The 22,779-nt window shown below is 35.6% G+C and overlaps 1 protein-coding gene across 4 annotated transcripts in view; it reads right to left on the bottom strand.

Moving 5' to 3' along the window:
• Window positions 1-22,779, bottom strand: part of SGK3 (serum/glucocorticoid regulated kinase family member 3) — a 121,803-nt gene that overhangs the window by 31,372 nt on the left and 67,652 nt on the right. For all 4 annotated transcript variants that reach the window (XM_058528810.1, XM_058528808.1, XM_058528811.1 and 1 more), the window contains exons 3-5: window positions 18,810-18,893; window positions 14,173-14,245; window positions 6,743-6,818 (exon numbers count right to left, since the gene is read on the bottom strand). In XM_058528810.1, the coding sequence (XP_058384793.1) occupies window positions 6,743-6,818; window positions 14,173-14,245; window positions 18,810-18,893 (233 nt within the window). The remainder of the gene's footprint in view (window positions 1-6,742; window positions 6,819-14,172; window positions 14,246-18,809; window positions 18,894-22,779) is intronic.

Here is a 22,779-nt window from a genome sequence, read left to right as displayed (position 1 = left end):
AGAAAATTAACAAAAAATATAGGGAATCCAAAAGACAAATGCGCAAAGGTATAAACAGGCAGTTCATAGAAGAGAAAACCCAAATGGTAAGGAAATTTATGAAGATGCCCAACTTCACTAATAATCAGAAAAACACAAATTAAAACAATAATGAGATACCACTTTATGTCCATTAATTGGCAAAAATTAGAAAGATAGATAACACCAAAAGTGGGTAGGGATATAGGAAAAGAACACCCTCACGTATTGCTGGTGAGAATGTAAAATGAGGCAACTTTTCTGAAAAGCAATCTGGCAATAATTCGTGAAACACTGTATGCATTTTCCCTAGGCCCAGAAATTCCAGTTCTGGGAATAAACCACAGAAAATATTATGTACAGGGGTTCAGTGAAAGACATGTAACTAGGATACTCATTGCAATATTCTCTGTATAGTCAATCAGAAGCAAAACAACCCTCTACCACTAGGGAAATGAGTAACTAACCTACGGTAACTGCCTACAGAGAACACCAGTCACTAGTCAGAAACAAGAACTAGAGCACAGTGTCATTTATGTGTATCTATTAAATACTCACAGACACAAAGCAACAGTCGATAAAGAGATATCCAAAGACATATAACAAACATGTTAAAGTGGGTATCAACAGTGGGGATGAAAAAATAGGCATAAAGATCAAAGATGAATAGAAAAAAAAATGGACTAAAATAAAGAGGGGCCAAGAAGGTCAAATACCGTATGATTTCCTTCATTAAGTAGTAGATAATAACAACAATAAACAAACACATAGAGACAGAGATTGGATTGGTGCTTACCAGAGGGGAAGGGGAGAGGGGGGAGAGTGAAAGGGATAATTCGGCACATGTGTGTGGTAATGGGTTGTAATTAGTATTTGGGTGGTGAACATGATGTAATCTATGCAGAAATAGAAGTATAATGATGTACACTTGAAATTTATACACTGTTATAAACCAATGTTACTGCAATAAACAAAAAAGTAAAAAAAAAAAAAAAAAAGAGGGGCCTTGCACAGACTAAATGACAATCCTGAGAAATGATTAAATCTCTATATCTGATGTACTTCCTCCCCAAATTGTTCTTTTTTTCTTTTTTTAAAAATTGAGATATAATTGACATATAATGTTATATTAGTTTCAGGTGTATAACATGATGATTTGATACATGTATATACTGTATAATGATCACCACAGTAAGTCTAGTTAACATCCATCATCACACAGTTACTAATTTTTTTTCTTGTGATAAAAACTTTTAAGATCTACTCTCCTAGCAACTGTCAAATATATAATAAAGTATTATTAACTACAGTCACCATGCTGTACCTTATATCCCATGGCTTATTTATTTTATAACTGAAAGTTTATATCTTTTGACCCCCTTCACCCATTTCACTCACACTTGCCTCTGGCAACTACCAATCCGTTCTCTGTACCTAAGAATTCAGCTTTTTCCCCCCTTATATTCCATGTATAAGTGAGTTCATAAGGTATTTGTCTTTCTCTATCTGACTTACTTCACTTAGCATAATGCCCTCAATGTCCATCCATGTTGTCGCAAACGGCAAGATTTCCAAAATTGTTCTTAATGATTAAATACAAATAATATACATTCATTGTAAGAAATTAAGAAAGATGAAAAATAATTTTTAAACAGGAGAGGGGCTGGTAGAAATGTAAAATGGTACAGCCACTATAGAAAATGGTTAGGCAGTTCCTCGAAAAGTTAAACATAATTACCATATGATCCAGCAATTCCACTCTTAGGTATACCCCAAAGAAATAAAAACATAAGTTCAGACAAAAACTCATAAAGAAATGTTCATAGCAGCATTATTCATAATAGCCAAAAAGTGGAAACAACTCAAATGTCCATCAAATGATGAATGGACAAACAAAATGTGGCATATCCATACAATGGAATATTATTCAGCCATGAAAAGGAATGGAGCACTGATACATGCTACAACATGGATGAATCTCAAAAACGTTATGTTAAATGATCAAAGGAAGATAAAAAAGATCACATATGTATGATTCCATTTATATGAAATGTCCAGAATAGGCAAATCCATACAGATAGAAGGTAGATTAAGTGGTTGCCATGGGTTGGGGGAAACAGGAAATTTGAAAGTACAGTTTCTTTTTGGGGTGACGTTAATGTTAGATTAGACTTGGGGTGACAGAATAAGGTAGTGATGATGGTTGTACAGTATTGTGACTATATCAAAAATTTTATGTAATGTGAATTTCATCTCAAAAATTTTTTAAAGGTGGGGGTGGGGATCTTCAATCTTACCACACAGAGGCAAATACTCTATTAATATTTTGGCATATTTTATTTCAGTCTTTTTCTATGCGCAGTTAAAATCATGCTACATTTAAAATACTTTATCTTATTGCTTTTCACCTAAACACTACATCATAAGCATTTTGCCATGTTGTCAAAAAATTCTTTGTAAAAAATCTTTTTTGACAGATGTACGATGTTGTATAATATGGATGCACTAAAAGTTACTCAACGATTTTTTCAACTTTAGGATATATAATAGATGGCTTCCAACTTTTTACCACACAACTTTCAATACTATTTAAATAATATTGCAACTGACAATCATCGTGCATAACACTAGAACTGCATTTATGATTTTCACTACAGATTTTTAAAAATAAAATTATTTGGTCTGAATTATAAACCATTTTCAGGCTTTAAATATGGTTTGTTAAGCTACCTTCCAGAGAGGCTGTACCAACTTATAGTCTCCTAGCAACATATGAACATCCTGAAGACTTTCTCCAGCCTTAGTTAGCACTAAATGTTATAGTTTACATTAGTATCTCTGATAATTTGATAAGTGAAAAATATTTTAAAGAGAAGGTACTCAATTTTATTAGTAATTAGTGAAATGCAAATTAAAGCAACATTAAGATACCACTACCCACTCACCAGAACAGCTAAAATTGAAAAGACTACCAATACTAAGTGCTGGTGAGGTGAGCAATGGGATCTCATACACTGATGGTGGGAGTGTAAATTGGTACAATCACTTTGGAAAACTATTTAGCATTATCCACTTAGGTTAAACATATACATACCCTACAACCCAGAAGTTCTACTCCAAGATATATCAGAAAATGCTTGCACATGTACACCAAAAGATATGTTAAGGGAAATTATTCATTATAGCCAGAAAATGGAAACTACTCAAATGTCCATCGGTAGTAGCAGGGATAAACTGTGGTATATTCAACAATGGGATATTATACAGCAATAAATGAACAAACTACAGCTGTATGCAACAACACAGATGACTCTCACATTGCTGAAAATAAGTTAGACAGAAAATATGTATTGTATGATTCCATTTATGTAAAGTTCAAAAACAGGGCACATTAATTTATGCTGCTAAAAATCAAAAGAGTAATGACCTTTGGGAAGGAGGGAAGGAATAAAGTTTGAGAGGAGGCATGTGAAGGACTGCAAAGGGTACTGGTAATGTTCTATTTCTTGGCCTGGGGCATGGCAACTCAGATGCACTCACTTTCTCATAATTCATTAAGCTGTGTAGTCATGGTTTGTGCTCTTTTCTCTATGTGTTATAGGACAATAAAGCTAAAATAAGGTATTTTTGCTTCCATCTGCATTTCTTTTTTCTTTTTTTTTTGTGAGGAAGATCAGCCCTGAGCTAACATCCATGCTAATCCTCTTTGTGCTGAGGAAGACCGGCTCTGAGCTAACATCCATTGCCAATCCTCCTCCTTTTTTTTTTCCCCCCAAAGCCCCACTAGATAGTTGTATGTCATAGTTGCACATCCTTCTAGTTGCTGCATGTGCGACGCAGCCTCAGCATGGCCGGAGAAGCGGTGCATCGGTGCGCCCCTGGGATCCGAACCCCGGGCCGCCAGTAGCGGAGCGCGCGCACTTAACCGCTAAGCCACGGGGCTGGCCCTCCATCTGCATTTCTTAAATCAATAAGGAAATGTTCAGTTTCTCTGGTAATTAATCAGCCATTTGTATCTCTTCTTTTGTAAACAACCTACTTTGTCTTTTTTTTGGTGTCTTAAGTGTGTATTATTTGCATGAGCTCTTTCTATCTTAAGTATATTTATCTATTATTGTCCTTTATCAGGGAAAACTTTTTCTATATTTTTGGTTTTTAATTTCATTTGTAACTTTTGGAGGTCAAAAGTTTTTAATAGTCAAATTTGTCATGGTTTTAGTTTGTAATAGATCATTCACTGCCAATATGCTCAGAAAACTCTTTTCTATCCAGAAGTCAGAGAAATACGAACATATTTTATTCCAGTTTTTAAATGATTTTTAAATTCAATTTCGATAAAGTTATTTTAAAAATAATCTTTTCTCTGTTGAGGTAAAGCTATATTTGAAGTGCATTTCCTAACGTAGTTATAATAGGCACACAGTGGATGTTCAAGATAACACTTGCTGATTGGCTTCTCTTCTCGCTCTCTTAAACCCGTACTATTTTATGAATAGTTTGATGTTCAAACGAAGAGTGTGAAAATAGAGTTCCATTAACAACAGATGAGACCCAGAAAATATGAAATGCCACTTTTTTTTATTAAAAAGAAAATGTCAATTAAAAATTAAGTTTAAAAAACTCTTGGCTATTTATTTTTGGGGTGCTAGAAATACTCTCTACCTTAAATGGAATGGTGGTAGTGACAGGGTCCACATGTATGTAAATTGGGTAGTATACTTAAGAATTGTGTATTTTGTAGTATAATGTTAAAATTAAAATAATCAAATTGCATTTAGTTGAATTTTAATACCAAATATAACATCTTTATAATACTACACTTCTAGATCCAGAATGAATATTTAGAATTTAATATATAATGTTAGAGGTTCTGAGTAACACTGTTCAAAATGCCAGGAGAAATAATCACCACCACCACCATTTATTCTATGGAAGACTCTGTCAAAGGAGGAGGCAAATTCAAACTTTCAATGTACGAATTATATTTCAAACAAGCCAGTAATATGCCAATTTGAAGTAATCCCACGTGTATAGAGCAAAAATTAAAAGATAGGAGGATAGAATTCGTGCTGGGGAAAAGGCACAATGTTTAAAAAAATAATTATACAAAGAACCAAATAATAAGAGTCTCTTCGCTGAGGAACACATCTTTTGTAGGAACCCTGAGTTCAACGATCCTCCCCAACTTTGCATCCCTCTGCCCCCTGCTGGAGGCCCTGAGGGGGAAGGCACCTGTTCCTCAGTGCACTGGCTAATCCCAGAGCTACCACAGGTGCTGGACCTCCCCCTGACCCTTGTACTGCCCGTGAGCATCAGGGGAAATCAGAGCACTGGGCAGAAGACCTTGATCAGAGGAGGTCCAGTTCTAGCATTTTATTAATTTAGTAAGTCATTAAGTAAGTTAAAAAAGGAGGTCAGAGGACCTGCTCAGAAGGTAGAAGCCCTCTGTAAACTGTGAAGAACTAGACAAACAGTAACCATTGTTTTTAGAACAATTGCTACAAAATATAGTCCTTCGGTGTTGTGATTCTGAAAAGACTGTTAAAGTGTGTATGTCTGCATCATTGCCCATGAGGCAACCTTCACATCTACACAGTCAGCTGAGCTGTGGAAAAGCTCCCCAGGTATTTGACTTCATCCTCTTTATTTCTTCTTAAAATATAATACTTTATACATACAGAACAATAACATATATGTAAATTACAAATAATAATAAATATCATGAATACCCATGAACTAATTACCAGATACAAAAATGAAAACACATCTCAAACCATGCACCTACCTAAATGTTCCTAAGTATTTCTGATATGACCCACCCTTCTGCCTTCATTGGGAGCTGCCGGTCTACAGAAGGAAGTTTAAACTCATTAGCACGAAACACACAGGGACAGGAAAGCACCTTCATGTTAAGGGGCTGCCTGGAACGCTGTGTTGAGGGCTGGAGGCCTTGTCTGGGTCGACAGAAGAGAACGTCACCCCAGGTGGAACAAGAAGTGGTGGCACGTGTGCCCAACTCTTGCCAACTCCATCAGCCTCATCTCCTTTCTGAAAACCCGTGTTCAGTCACCATGAAATGTTAACACTTAAGTGTCCTGAACATTTCAGGCTTTTTGTAGGCTCTGTTACACGTACCGCTCCCTTTCTCTAGGATGCTCTCCCTATCTTTTTCTCTTAAATGACTGCACAACCTTTAAGTCCCAGAAAGCCTTTTTTGAGCTCCCCAAGAATTGCTGGCCACATTTTCCTCTGTTACCTTCTAGCAGCTCTATTATAAACTTTCCTAGCTTTAATTGCTTGTTTATATGTCAGTCTCTCCCACTAGACTAGTAGCTCATGCCTCTGGAAGGTAGGGATGACACTCATTTCTCTTTATATTCCCAATGCACACAACACGTACTTAATAAATGCTTTTTGAATACATGAATAAATATAATATCAAATAATTAGCAAAATGTTTTAACTGTGTACTATGCAAATTTCTTTCGAGTTTGATTCAGAAAACCGTTACAGGTACAAAAGGAAGAAAGAAAATAACTAGTGCCTTGAGTTAACGGAGGGAAAAGGAGTTAAGAACACCAAGGGAAAATGCTTGAGGATGATTTTACAAACATATATAGCAAGATAACATTTCACAGAACGTGTGAAATCTGTATGAGTAGCTTATTCAACATCCTTAGGTTTGGTTTCAGTGCCTCTTGAGAACACAATGAGAATTACTTACTGGTTGTAAAGCTCTGGGTGCCTAACTAAGTTCTGAATGAATTCATTCAGTCCTGCTCTTCTTTGTTTAATAAAATCTGTTAAGAGAGACATCAGCTATTAGGATTATTTATGTCAGACTATGTAATTATCACCAAAACAGTTACATAAGAATAGACAAGCACAAAACAGTGAATTTTGATTAAGAAGCTATTTCTTAAGTCATGTTTCTTGATATACAATAAGGATTAAATACTTGGAAATATCTATTTTTAAATCTGTAAATACAATGATTATAAAATTAAAATAAAGCAGATAACATATCTCCCAAAAGAAAATTCTCCAAAAACGTGCTTATTTTAGGTTCTAAATAGACTCACTACAAAACTTGGAGAGGCATTTTGCTTTGTACAACTCCTCACGTACTATCGGGTAATGAATAAAAATTAGCACAGGATACTGATGACTAAAAATCATACTAATTTTTAAAGAAACAAGAATTACTAGAAATCTTTATTACTGGGGAATGGTGATTAATTGATTATCACTAAAACTATGCTGCTAAAAAACTCCCGCTGCTAAAAACCCCTTGAAAAATATACTGGAACACTTTCCTAACAAGTAATTGTCCAGCATCTTCAAAGCGTTTTGATTGTTGATAACTGACTCATCAACAGCAGTTTAGTAGTAAAGGTTAAGCACAAAAGTTTCTTAGTATTAGAAAACTTTATTCAGATATCTTGTCTCTGCTACTTACTAGCTAACTGAATCTTTCTAAGACTTAAATCCTTACTCGTAAAATGAGGATAACAATATTTATACTTCATGATGCCGTTATAGGACTAAATGTGACAATGCATATAAGTTTATAGTAGAATGCCTGGTAGATGGAAAAAGCACAGTCTTTAGCTACTATTATTTTTGTTGCCATTATTATTCGTTATTGGGGGGGGGTCCAAAAGTCATCATCCTAAACCCTAATCCTTAAGAAATACACTCTAAAAATTGAAGCAACAGGAAACTTGAGAGAGTGTCTCAAAATGGTGAACATCTCGATAAAAACCTATAAACAATATTCAACTTAATAGTGACTTTTGGTTTAGTGAAATGATTTCTGCTCAATAAAGGTTTTAATGTCTAGTGTTTGTCACCAAAGTTATAGGTTGTTTGTGGTTACACAGGTTTATTTCTGTTTCTTAAATGTAAGGTACGGCTATAAAAGAACAAATATAAATTAGATCTGGTCTCCTAGATCCAGATGCACGTGGCACTTTTTTCTTGTTCAACTGTGGATTTCTTAAAGAATTTCAGGAAAGTATTTTGTAAAGCTCTTCCAAGGGCATTCTTTACGTCATCAGACAGTAAAGCATATATGAGGTTTACATTAAAAACTGCACTCGAAGGACAATTATTTTTCAGGAACTGGACTTAGTAAGTAACATAGGAGGGAGAATTAAAATGAATGACTACATTTGAGATATTTAAAGAAAATCTAATGATTATATGGAAGCAGCTTTAAATTGTTCTGTGGATGCTTACTGAAGGTACATTGTACATTGCGAGATCAGCTGTGAAAAGAGAGAGCAATTTCCTTTCTTCAGTGAGTTATGCACTTGCTGCACTAAGCACTACTAGACTTTCCATTTCATTACTGGCTTTAAACAGTTTTGAAAGCTCTATGGAAAGCCCTATATAAGAAAATAAAGAAAAGAGGTCAACAATGAAACAAAAAGGCCGGTAGTAGTCAGAATTTAGGGCCAATGCCGAGCTTATTTTTAAATCAATATTAAGCATGCAAATACCTGAAAAAAATTCCAGGTACGACTAAAATGCATACCAGCCATTATAGGCTAAGTTCCAAGAATTTATATAAGGCTGACATATTATCTTTAGCAATTATAACTGGTGATATACATTTTTAAAAATCTCTCCAATGAAGAACTTCCCTGATTGTACCTACTGTAATTCAAAAGAAATTTCAATTAGAGACCGAAAAGAACTTAATGCTTAGATAATAAAATGAAAGCTTTAGTTACCAGAATAAGTATGCAACTGACCTATACAGATTTCTATCATTTCATTGCTTCAAGAAAAATTACCCAAGAGAAGACAATCCCCAATACTGCAGGGCAGGGAAAAATTATCGGGCTCTAACTTAAGTAGACCTTGGGTTTTAGTCCTGACACTGCGACTGGTGGCCAGAGCAACCTGATTCTATTCATGATCAAAGGATATTTAGAGCTCACAAGCAGCACAGAGATTCTTTAGTCTTAACCCACCTTTCAGACTAGGATACAGGGTAAGATTTTTGTAACGTTCCAAACAAGTGATTTTAAAATAAAATGCACATAAAAGATTGTGAATTTTGTTTTTAAAGGCATGATGCATACATAAATCAGTCAGTAAAGAGATAAGAGAAACAAACAAACCTGGATGAGTCTAATTCTGCTACATATTAGCTGTGTGGCTTGGGAAAGTGGCTTAGCCTTGCTGAGTTTTTACTTTCCTCGTGTATGAAATAAAGGTAAAAGAAACTACCTCATAGTTATGAAGTCAAATAATAGCACAGTTATTATCATTACTACTGCTACTATTATTATTATAGTTATATTAATATATTATTGTATTATTATAACTAATTATTATATTATATACCATTATAATAGTAGCAGTATTTTAAAAAAACAGCTTGCTACAGTGAAAGAACACTGGAGTTAGAGTCTAAGATGTAAATCTGAGTCTCGCTTGTGCCACTGGTCGGTTTTACAACCACAAACAAACTCCTCCCTTCTTTCATCTGTTAAATAGGGGATAGCATTAGATGATCTGTAAGGTCTCTTTCCAGCTATAACATTTTGTGATGGTCATTCAAAAAAGAAAAAAAAAGAGCAAGACTAGCTAACAAAATTAATGTACCTAATTCAGGATCCTCAACTATTTGAAAGTTTAAGATATATGGTAAGTGATACTTAAAATCTTTAACCTAATATTAAGTGACTGGTTGAAATGGCATGCACGCATTCATTTATTCACTCATCACTTTACAGTATGCAAGGCACTGGAAATGCAAAAGTGTTTCACTAAGACACAGTACCTATCCTCGAGAAGTTCAGAGTCTAACAGAAGACAACTGTAAACAAATCACTACACTCAGTCACAAGTGAGAGGAATTCACAAGGTGCTGTGAGAGTAGAGAAGAGGTTCCCAACCTCACCTAGGGATTAGATCTTAAGAAAAATTTCCTCAGGCGTTGGTGCCTACACCAAGTCTTATAAAGAGCTAGGTGGGTAAGAAGTCTAAAAAAGTAACTATCTATAGTTAGTAACTATTATATATCTATTCTACAGTTATTCTAATAATAGAATAAAAGACTAGAATAATAATGGGGAGCTGTCTCTTTATTTTGTACAAACATATTTCTCTTCAATTAGCAGAGGTTAAAACTGAGAAATTAAAAGTGGTTTCTATGTAAGCCTTTGAAGGCAAGAATCATTCCTTTAAAAAATTTTTTTTTCTTTAACCCTTAACACAGTGTCTTGGAAGGTACTTCATTGATGTTTGTGAATGGATAAATAAAATACTGAGCAAACAATTATACATTCTAGCATTCACAGTCTCTAAATTTCATATGCTCCATCTCTTATTAAACTCAAATTGTTTTTGTTACGTTGTAACTTTATTTTTCAATAATAAAGATAAAATAATCTTGTTCTTTTTTAAATTACAAAAAAAACTAGTTTAGATATTGACCTCATGATCCTATCAGCAAAAGGTTTGATATTAAACTGTTTAGAATATAAAAAGTATAGCTCTGTGTGTACTCCACAGAACTTTAGATTCCAAATGAAATTTTAACTTTCAAAAGTACAGGCAGAAATAATCCTTAAAATCTGTCTTCAAGTATGTAAAACTTATCCTACAGAGGTTGGCAACCACCAGAATAAAGAAGTGAGAAAAAGAAAATAAAGACATGGGCTTAAGCTGCAGCTTAAGAACTCAGAAAGATGTATACAAACACCTTATACAATGGGTGTCAAACATGAGCTAAGTTAAAAGGGCAATTTCCTTCTTCATGCTCTAACTGGCCCATCTACGGCTAGTGCCAAGTCCCATCAGCTGGGCTCCCGTGTCCTGATAAAACCTCAGTCATCTTGTATAGCTTTCTTGCTTTCAGTCACGATGTCCTAGGACCATCTTGTACATTTCTTGCCCTGGATCTGGAATCACCATCTTTCCATGGAACTCTGGTTCCTTTAAGGGGGAAATGGTATTTAGAGATTACAACCTGGACGCTAGGCGTGTTCACTGCTACTTATTTGTTACTGATTTTAGGCATTTCCAGGGAAGAGCGCTAGGGAACATGTACTGTTTTAGAAAGAGAAAAATAAATATAATTTCATATTACATTTCCAAATAAAGTTAAAAATTATAGGATTTTTACTTAAAATCTTTGGTTTTATATTTGTATTTCTTTCTTATTCAGCTTAAAATCTTCATTCTCATGATATTAACATAATTACAAAATACTAACTCTATATTATTAACAAGACTGTTGAATGCAGTGTAAAATTTCCTTGCACACTTTTGGTCCTTAACGTATACCCTATGAGGAATATATAGTTGAAATTCTGTTTTGAAGTCATTTAAATTAATTATTCTCCATGTGTTTACACCACTGAACGAAATACAGTTAGGTTTTTTTCCTTCAGTTTATTCTCAATTGTTAAAGATTGTTTTATTATTACATGTTATTATTTTTTAAAATATGCACATGGTTCTCAAGTCAAAGCTATAAACAAGATTCATCCAGGGACGTCTAACTTTTACCCCGGTTACCTCCCACTGGCCTTTTCCTCCTCAAAGTCACTAGTTTTTAGTTTTTGGTTTATTCTTCCATTATTTCCTTTTGAATCCCCAAACTCTTTCCTACACAAAAAAATATACACTATAGACATCTGCATCCTGTTTTTTCCACTTAACAACGTCTTCTGGAGATCAACCCATAGTGACGCACAAAGAGCTGCTTCGTTCCTTTTTACAGCTGCGTCGTATTCCAATGTTGGAAGGATATCTCAGTTGTTTCCAGTTTTTGCTATTAAAAATAGTGTCACAATAAACAGTCTTGTATGCACGTCATTTAATAAGCAGTTTATCTCTGAGACAGATTCCTAGAAATATGATTTCTTGGTCAAAGTGAAATGTATATATTTTTGCTAAATATTACCAAATTCCCTTCTATATGGATTATACTACTTTGTATTCCCACCAGCAAAATACAAGAATGCCTGTTTCCCCAAAGCCTAATCACATGAGCATCTTATCAATCTTTGGTTTTTTGAGTATGACTTAGATTTGATTTCCCCAGTGAAGGGCTTTCCAAGATCTCTGTGAGCACGCAGTCTATTTCACTGTTGCAAGTCATATACAATATGCTCAGGATTGATTTCAAATTGTTCTTCAATAAAAATCAATTTTTAGTATCAAATAATTAATCCACCAAAAGATAAACAACACAGGGCATTCTGTCTGCTATTCTGCTTCTAACAATGAAGTAGCAATGTTGCATGTCTTTATCTCTTTGCCTTCTTCCCTTGATGAAATGATTCCGTCTTTGGGGTTCAACTAGTGGCTCTACAGAACTCCGACTTGAGTTCAAGTCTCATATTGTCACTAACATGCAGTCTGACTCCTCTTCAATGTCTTTCTGACACTTCAAATTAACTAACTCTCTCATTCGCCCAGGCCTGACACTTAGTTATCTCTGATTCTCTTCTCTGTATGTCTCCTTTACCTAAGCAATCACCAAGATTTCTTACAGATTTTTCATTAAAAGAGTTCCTGCATATGGCTCAATTTTTAGTCCCATTTCCATCATGTTGCCACTTCACTCAAATAACTCTAAGGCCCTCATGTTGCCAATAAAGATGTTTTTCAAACTGTGCTCCACAGACATACTTCACTGCTGTACCAACAAGGCAGCTCCATTTTTATTTTTATTGCACACAACATCTATTTTTTTCTACACACAACATTTTCTGCATAATATTTCACTGGGAAAAAGTGTTCTGTGGCTAAAAACAAAAGGAGTACAAAAGCCACTGGCCTATAGAATCAATTCTATGGAATGTATGATCTGGCTCTTGTGCCATCTCAATCTTCTCTTGCTTCTCTTCACGTATTTAAGTAATATTTATTGAGAACCTAGTATTTAGCAGGCACTATAAATCAATAAAAAAGACAAAGTATTCATCTTCATAAAATCTACAGCCAAATAAGACAGACTGGCAATTACAATGAAGTGTGCTAAATTCTCCCAAGAGAAAAAAATTCTACATATAATAGGGGAAATGAGAACCCTCTCCAATCCTGCTGTTCATAAAGTGTAACAGAATAAAGTTTCTAGTTGAGACGGCTCCAGGGGATGATCCAGCAGCCTCGGGGTAAACTAAGTTTTAATTAAAGCAAGAATGTGAAAGAAATATGAAAAAGATGGAGGATAAAGAGGAGTTTGTTAATCGTAGGAAGAATTCCACAAGGAACAGTGAAAAGGTTTGGGAGGGAAAGGAACGGTATAAGGTTAGGATGTAGAGAGGAAGCACAGTCAAGATACGCGATTTGAGAGCTAACATCTTGATTAGTGACCAAGAAAGCAGCCATGTAAGGAAACACAGGTTTAATGGGTTATAAGCAAATTAGTTACAGAGTACAGAGGTAAGACAGTGGGGAGGGAGGGAACTCTAACATGTCAGGATTCTCCTGTGGCATAGACAGATGACTTTTCTGATAGGACTTCTGGTGGATAAGGGGACTTGTGTCTCTCTATAAGTAGCAGCCATTTGTGACCTAGACTGATTTCTTGGATTCTAGTGAAAAGTTCCAAGTTTGAGGCTTCAGACATATAGCTCCAGATCCCTGAGATCCTATGTGTCATCAGGCTCCCCAAGAGTGAACAATTGGACATTTTCTTGGTATCCCATTCAGAAGTCTGTAGGGTGCTGAGTACAGAGTAACTGTTTAATAAATGTTTCTGGATGTAACAAAGAATGTCCTTCAGGGTTAGAAAAGTACTTCAAATTATCCTTAATGATTGAGAAATTTATCTGAAGCCAGACTGCTTGAATTTAACTTCCAAACCTGACATTTATTAGCTGTATGTGACCCTGGGCAAATTAATTAACCTAACTGTGCCTCAGTTTCCTTATCTATAAAATAGTGACGATAATAATAATACCCACCTCAAAGGGCTGTTGTGAGGACTGAATGAATTAAAACATGTAAAGTTTAAAACAACGCCTGGTACACAGTAAGCACCTTCTTGAGGCATTAATTTCATAAAGCGTGGGATCAATCAGCTTTGTAAAGTCCCGTACTACCATACGGTGCAATGAAAATGTGAACCATTTCTTCAAACTTCAACTATCGCTTACGGCTGGTCTGTGAGTTATTGCTTACCTGGATCAAAATTATCACCAAATATTCTCTTGGCAGGAATCTTCAGGGCCATAGCAGGAAACTGTTTCTTTAACTAGAATTTAAAAACATAACATTATATGAACTTAATTTTATAAGTCTTCTAGTTATGCATATACCAAAACAAAATACAATCTGATTTTCAAGAAAACCCATCTTAAGACATACTTTTAAATATATCATGATCAAATGTATAATATTAAATTAGACCAATAAAATACCATTAGTCTGACTAATCATCCTTTTGTCCCAATGAAACATTTAGTATCTCTCTGACCCTGGATAAGTTACTTAACATCTCTGTGCTTCAGTTTTTTTTCTGTAAAATGGGGATAATTTTAGCACTCGTTTTACAGATTTGTTATGCGGCTTAAAGGAAATCATTTACATTAAGTGCTTAGACTAGAATCTGGAATACAAGTTTTGAATACACGTTATTCATCACTTATTACCTCAGGAGAAGATGTGATCTTTGTGTTCTCTCTATATAGACTGACAACTGTTTTCTAAGAAAGTTGACGAATTGTGCTTTAATAGGTTCTGCTCTAGCCCTCTGCTCTTAATATTCTGATGCATTTATTTATCAGATTTGCTTATCCCCAGAGAAAGAATAACTTGGACCTGGAGAAATTAAATTTGGGGCAGTAAAGTCATAAAAACAGGTTAATGCTTACAGCAGTCCCCCCTTATCTGTGGTTTCACTTTCCATGGTTTCAGTTACCCGAGGTCAACCACAGTCCGAAAATATTAAATGGAAAACTCCAGAAATAAACAATTCATAAGTTTTAAGTTGCACTTTGTTCTGAATAGCATGATGAAATCTTTCACTATCCCGCTCCTTCCTGACCAGGACGTGAATCATCCCTTTGTCCAGCATATCCACGCTGTATATGCTAACTGTCCATCTCGGTTACCAGATTGACTGTGGTGGTATCACAGTCCCTGCGTTCAAGTAACCCTTATTTTACTTAATAATGGTCCCAAAGTACAAGAGTAGTAATGCTGGCAAATCGGATATGCCAAACAAAAGTTATTGTTGTTAATCTCTCACTGCACCTAATTTATAAATTAAACTTCACCATAGGTACATACGTATAGGAAAAAAGATAGTATATATAGGGTTCCATACTATCCACAGTTTCAAGCATCCACTGAGGGTCTTGGAACATATACCCCATGGGTAAGGGGGCACTACTGTATTTTTTTTTGTGAATGTGTGAGAGATTAGCCCTGAGCTAACATCAGTTGCCAATCTTCCTCTTTTTACTGAGGAAGATTGGCCCTGAACTAGCAACTGTGCCCATCTTCCTCTATTTTATATGTGGGACACCTGCCACAGTATGGCTTGATGAGTGGTGCACAGGTCTGTGCCTGGGATCCAAACCTGCGAACTGCAGGCCGTTAAAGCAGAGCGTGGGAACTTAACCACTACACCACGGGGCTGGCCGGTTACTACAAACTTGATGTCAAAAACCACACACATACACAAACTATATATCTAACTACCAACTGACAAGAAATACAAAGGACAGAAGAAGGTATTAATCACTCCACATCATGCACACGCTGTAAGCAAAATACAGACTGAAAAATGTGTAGACAAACGACCCTGTTTTTTCAAGAAAAAAATGCAAAGTAAAGAATAGAGAGCCAGGGGGGAACACAGTGATTAAAAGGACATTTCATAGACTCACCAACCAGTCACACAAACACTGACTGAATATTTGAAATTAAGGCATTATTGTTAATTACTTTTAGATGTGATAATTGTGAGTGTTTCTGTGGGTATCTTTTAAAAATCTTTATCTTTTTAGAGATGTATACTAAAATATTTACATATGAAATGGTATAATGTCTGAAATTTGCTTCAAAATTACAGTGAGCTGGCTAGGGATAGAAATGAAACAAGAATGGCCGTGTATTGGTAATTGTTGAAGCTGGATGGTACATTATATTATTTTTTGTATTTGTACTATTCTTTCTACTTCTGTATGTATTCAACAACTTCTATAACAAAAAGTTTTAAAATGCAAACTACAGTCATAAAAACCACATTTAAACTGACAATTAAAATGCTTACAAGTTGGAAATTTTACTTTTTGTCTTTTCTTTTATTCTAAAAGGAGCACAGGGAAAGAATTTGTGTTTTCAAACTTAGGAAAATCCAGTCCAGGTTTAATCTCACTTCTGTAGTTTCAAAGAACATAAGCGATACCATTTTCCTGTTTTCTTCTATGCCGCTCACCACAGGAGGAAGAACTTGAAGAAGTCATATAAAAAGAGAGAAGTAGACACAGAAAACGGGGAAATAAGAAAAAGATGAAAAAAAGGAAGAGAAATTCAGGAAAAATGAGGGAGATGGATGACAAAAACTCAACTACATGTTAAGAAAAAATTTTCTGCAAAAAGCTTAAGATGGGGTGTTTGATGGAAAGAGAACGAAAGTGATCATGGTGAGGGGAGTACCCAAAACGAATTTTCCTACTATCGTTCTACTTATACTCAAATATTAACACTCTACCTAATTAATCACCAGCTATTTTAATCATGAAACCATCATGAGGATGCTAAACTTTTCACACATGCAGATTTCCACACTGAGTTTCTAGATGACATCCCCTATACTCCTAATAAACAGTTCTACAAAGGAAACATGTTCAGAAGGTAAATCTGGCCCAAATAATCTTTTAAGCAAAATACTGAAAGAAATCTCAAATTTTCAATTATTAATACTGCATTGAACAAAATCTGATCTTATCTCTCTAAGAAGTTCATATAAACTATCTGTGTGCATGCATATATGTGTTATGTTACCATCATGTTATTTTTACCTGAGTATTACCCAGGTATCCTGATAGGTTCAGTCAGATTTGTACAAGTCTCAAAAAAATGATGATCATGTATATAACCGTATCCAAGAATTTCAAATAAAGTTAACAGTTCATACCCAGCCTCCAATATAAACCCTTTTTTAAAAAAATAACTAAAAAAGTACAGAAGATATTCTCACGTACAAACTCATATTGGGCATTATTTTGTTTCAAAAGTGTGACTTTATTTACAGTCAAAAAAAGATTATCTCAATATCCTTTGATTATTTATATATATAAATATAGCAATATTTAAAACTATCTATAGTAAGTTCAGTTGCTTGTGCATGAAAGAAAAACTGAAGAACAGAAGAAAACACAGTAAAATATTAGTTATCTCTAAGCAGCAATGTTACAGGTTATTTTTAAGTTTAATCTAGTTTTACTTTCCTCTATTTTCCAGATTTTCTAGAAAATTTAGATTGCATTATGTATTAATTTTACATAGAAAAAATAAATGCCATTTTAAATATTGCAATATTATTTAAAAAGTTCAATTTCAATTAGTAAAGCATTTGGATATTATTTGGAACAACTACAGATGTAGCGAAATGCTCAACAGAGATAAATCAGAAGCCTAACTTTCCTGACTTAACAAAACACAGGAAGTTGTGCAGCTAGACATTGTTTGATTCACTCTGGCCCATTTAGGAAGTAATTTATTTCTTAATTGAGATATGCTTAACTTCCTCCATATTTAAAATATCTTACAAGTGATAACCTACAGACTTTTATATCTAACTCTATTTTTAAAATCAAGGGGCAGGGTTAAGAAAATTTTAAAAATTACCTTTTTAAAGATAAAACAATTTTTTCCAGAGGATGTCTAGTAATCTACCATTCACTAAATAATGATACATGGAAATTCCTATTTATTCTTAGAGCAGAAGAAATTCAAATTTGGGATTTGAGGCACAAGTGCTTTTTTTCTTAACTGAAGCAAAGCTTAGAACCCTGAGCTACCTTAATACTCTGGGGTCAACGACAATCAACTCAGGAGGTGTTGTTTGGCCTCCTACGTATGTATGACCTTAAAGGCAACGCCCTCCACAAACACTAGTCCCTGTATAAGATCCAGCCTGATGTGTTGTAATGATCATGGTGCTCATGCTTCCTACTTTACAAAGTATTTGCAATTGCAAACACTGGATTAAGAATAATATGTAATATCTGAATTATGAATATATAAAAACAAGTTTTAGTTATTTAAATAACTAATGATCTCTTAGATCTCACCTCCTCAGGTAATGTTAGAATGTCTGAAAGCCAATATTCATTTCAGTTGTGTTAGCTACTTAAAATCTGGAACCCAAGACTTATCTCTAACTAAGACTTATCTCTAACTAAGAATGAAACTATGGAAGGAAGGCTTATGACAGACTTTCAGACCTAAAGCTAATAGTTAGGCAATTTAACCAGAAATAACATGATGATTAACAATTATTAGAGAGGTAGGTAGAAAGAATTTATTTCTAATATTCTGACATCAAAATGTATTTTAAGCTGCATATCTAGTTTTCATATCGCCAATAGTTTCTTTGGAACGTCTCGACATCCCTCTCTACCATTTTTGGTAAGAATTACAAAGTTAGGATGCTTTTGAAGAATCTCTTACTCTTTTCTGCTTGTCTGATATATATATATACACACACATATAAATTTAATTTAATCATTCACATAAATCTCTATTATTTTGGAGTTTTCTCAGCTGTTTTGTTTTAAATAAAAATCTTGTAGACTATTACTTACAGTATTGTAAAGCTTATCAAATTCTGCGTATCTCCTGAAGACAAACCACTCACTCCTGCCCACTGAAACCAGAACTTTATAAACCTGTGAAAATAAAAAATAACATAATAAAATCTGATTGCAAAAAAACCCATTAGCTATTTAAATATGTGAATAACCGGTTTCAATACTCATGAAACTGATATTAGACGTTAATTTTTATATATGATTCTCCAAGATACACAAGTATACCAACTTAAACACTTATTTTATCTTGTCAAAAGGTGATATTTTATTTTTGAATGTTATAAAATATTTCTGTAATTTCCATACAATAACACAGTGAACACCATACCCATGTACTCATTATTTAGATCTTCTGAATTCTAACATTTTGCCATTCTTGTTTTAGATTTTTTTTCCCAAGAATAAAACATTATAGATTCAATTGATGCTATTCTCCTCTCTTTTTCCTCATCAATAACCATCACCCTGAAATTATAAAATATTTTCAAAAGTGGTGCTTGGTACAGAGTAGACACTCAATTATTAGTTCTCCTCCTTCCAGGTCATCTTTTACACAGTATTTGTCAAACTAAGAATTTATCAGCAGATTCCCTACTACCATCTTACACGTGTTTAGTATTTTCATATATACATAATTTCATATAACCATAGCCAACAATCCTATGAAGTAAGCAGAACAAATATTACCCAACCCCCCAATACATATGAGGAAATGATGGCCCCAAAAAGTTAAGTACCTTGCCCAAATTCACAGAGTTAATAAAAAACCTAAAACTGAGACTAAAATCTCAATCTTCTAACCCTTCATGCACCAGAACCAGTATCAAATCATCAACAGCCGTCATATAGAATTAACTCTCATAATTCATCCTATAGGTACTCTTAGGATAATTCAACATACTAGTGTAGAGAAAACAGTCTGGGACCGCAAAGATCTTGTATCATTTCTAAAGAGAAAAATAACAAGAATCCAGGTCTATGAGGAAAGGCTCACTGATGTCTGGCTTGGTTATCAATCTCATTGGTTTACAGTGAAGATCAGGGGAAAGAGATCTGAGTTGCTTTGGGGTTTAGAATACAACTACCCACAGTCTGTGAGACAACTGAGAGTAACTCGTGTTTATTTTAGAAGTTGGGCACACAAATGTATATAAACTACCCTTTCCCACGAAAGACAGGTAAGCTACACTCACAAGTTCATAGTTAGATAATACTGTGAAGAAAGTACCTCCCTGATACTGTCTGTGATTATACTGTACGGATTCTGTCGTATTGTTTAAGATATAGTCACATTAATAGGCCCCCAGGGAGAAGGGTCCCAGAACGTAAAGCCAGATCCCTCTGTGAGAAAGGGGATAAGGTCTCACCTGGAAGGTGAAGTAAAGTCACTGGTATCAGTCACTTGGGCAAGAGATGCATTACTCAGACTGAGAGAAAAAGAGCGCCCATGCCCCCTACATGAGCTACAGGGTGATAACCTGGCTCTTCTGGTCTTAACCAAGAAAGCATCAAGTTCTCTTAGAGGAAGCTATTGGATAGAAGATGTTACAACTGTTTGTAAGATGACAGCACTCACATGGAGAGAATGCAGAAGCAGAGGGTAAAGAAGCTGGTGCCAGGGAAGCTGGGCCTTGCTTCTAAGACTAGACTACAGGTCCGTCTCACACAGCATTCAGGATCAGACAGGCCTGAAAGCAGGACTGCTACAAAAGGATCAGAAACTCAGGCTTCTATGATCGTGAGCTTCTTACGTTATTTGTGTTGACTTCTTGGCGAGGAGAGTAGGGCTTATAAAGGGAGGGTGGCTTCCCATGGTTACCCCAAGTACAGCCAAGTCTAGAACACAAGCCTAGGTTCCAGGCTGAAGCAGCTCTGCTGCAAATATATTCACAAGAATTAAGATAAAGCCTCATGAAGTTATTAATTAGCAGTATGACTTATGAACAAGGGTTTATTAAGTAAGTTCTAATAAAACACCAACAGGCAAAAACAAAAACTCTTCAAATTTTAAAAAATACTTTCATTTGCAAAAAAACACAATATTTTACAGAAAGCAATACAATGCTTATTACAATTATCTTATTTAGTTTTTTTAAGAACTATTTCCTTATTGTCTGCCTTGCCCCACCAGAATATAAGTTCCTTGAGAGCAAGAACTGTATCCCCAGCGCCTAGACCACCACCTGGAATAACACAGAAACTCAATGACAATCTGTTGAGTGGATAGATGAAAAGTATAATTTAGACTTAGACATCCTAGAATGCAACACATTTCTCTGTGAGAAGCTTCATGGTACAGAGCTACATAAAAGACATATGAAAACCAGAGTATAAAAATATTATGGAATACTCAGTAACACAATATTTATTTTTGTTCCTAAGTATGACACAGGCATCTGGGCCTGCTGAGGCTGGAGAGAGTCTGCGTTGGGTGGGTGGGGTCTAGTGTGCTGACTAGAACCAAGTTTCCTGAGGACTGAGGATCTCCCTGAAGTGATCACAACTAACACGTGAATACTACCTTTCATTCAACAAATACTTCCTGAACATCCATCCATCTCTGCTCTAGGTGCGGGTGAAACAACAGCGAGGCAAGTTCTTGCTTCAAAGGACCATGCATTCTAGTCAGGTAAGGCACAAGTAAACACACACAAAATATGTCAGGTGGTGATAACTGTTATTAAAAAGTTAAATAGGGTGAGCGAGACAGAGAGTGAAAGGGGCAGGGTGGGGTGTGAAAGTGCTATTTTATATGGGGTGATCAGAAAAAGCCTCTCTAAAACGGCAACATTTGAGAATCTGAAGGAAGGAAATGAACAAGGTGATTTGGACAAGGCCTTTGAGAACTCAGGGGACAGCTCTAGAAATAGCTAGATAAGAGTGATGCTTCAGGCCTCCCTGACCCTTTCAGAAGACACGGAAACACTTCTACCATGAAAAATAAAAGGACACCTGAGGTAAGCCACTGCCTGTATTTGCTATGTACAAACTTCCATCAAACTTGGCAGAAGATTATGGCCCAAAGAATAAGGAGAGGGAAGGAAGGAAAACTTTCACACACTCCACTATTTTATCCAAGGTATAGTGACCGCTTGTTTACTATCAACGCGACATTTCTAAAATTTCCTTACATGAATGGAATAAATACACAGTGCTTAAGATATTGCTGCAACATAGAGACTGAGGAGAGGCAAATGGCCAGACGCACCACACTCTCTCTGCTCTGGGCTTAGGTGCAGGGTATGGGAAGTGTGTTTCTTAAGGAAAGAGAACAGAAGACAGAGGGCTGTTTCCAGATCCTTGTCTGGGACTCTGGGAGAAAAATCACCACTTGAGGGCCATAGCCCCACTTAGTTAAGAAGGCAGAGGGGAGTGGTCAAAAGGTTTAGTTTAACTCCTCAGTCTTCCTGATCTCCCGTGTGACATGGACTCTGAGTTGAAAGTCATCTGCCATGAGGCTCAACTGGCAGCGGCCAGGTGACTCCCTGGTCAGAGGCCAGGGTAGACCACCTGAGCCGGGAGCAGGTGAAGGAAGTGTCAGAGCCTCAGTGGGCTCTAGAGGCATCCAGAGCCAAGGGAAAGCTGTGAGTCGCCACCCCCCTCAGCCAAGCCAACAAAGAATAGATCACAAGTCGGTTCATTAACTGCAGATGCCAGCAATGGATGCCAACAATGCCCAGGGCTGGATCAGGTCAACCACAGATGGATGTCTGCTAGACCACTCACTCTACACCTAGAACAGCAAAGATCGAGAGAAATGACAAGAATGCAAGAGCCTTCACCAGGCTACCATGAGGTGAGCCATCGACTCAACAAACACCGTGAAAGGGGACCCCTCTTCTCCCATAAATCATGATGCCAAGTTAGAGAAGGAGTGTGCATTCAAATAAGAGAAAGCAGAATGAAAACAGTCTGGACATTTTCTACTTAAAAGAGCTGCTTAAATTTTAGCTCAAACTAAATG

Source organism: Diceros bicornis, chromosome 33 (assembly GCF_020826845.1).
Source record: "Diceros bicornis minor isolate mBicDic1 chromosome 33, mDicBic1.mat.cur, whole genome shotgun sequence".
In the NCBI taxonomy this organism is placed as follows: domain Eukaryota; kingdom Metazoa; phylum Chordata; class Mammalia; order Perissodactyla; family Rhinocerotidae; genus Diceros; species Diceros bicornis.
Note: the sequence above shows the minus strand (reverse complement) of the source record. Positions and strands in the feature narration are given on the sequence as shown.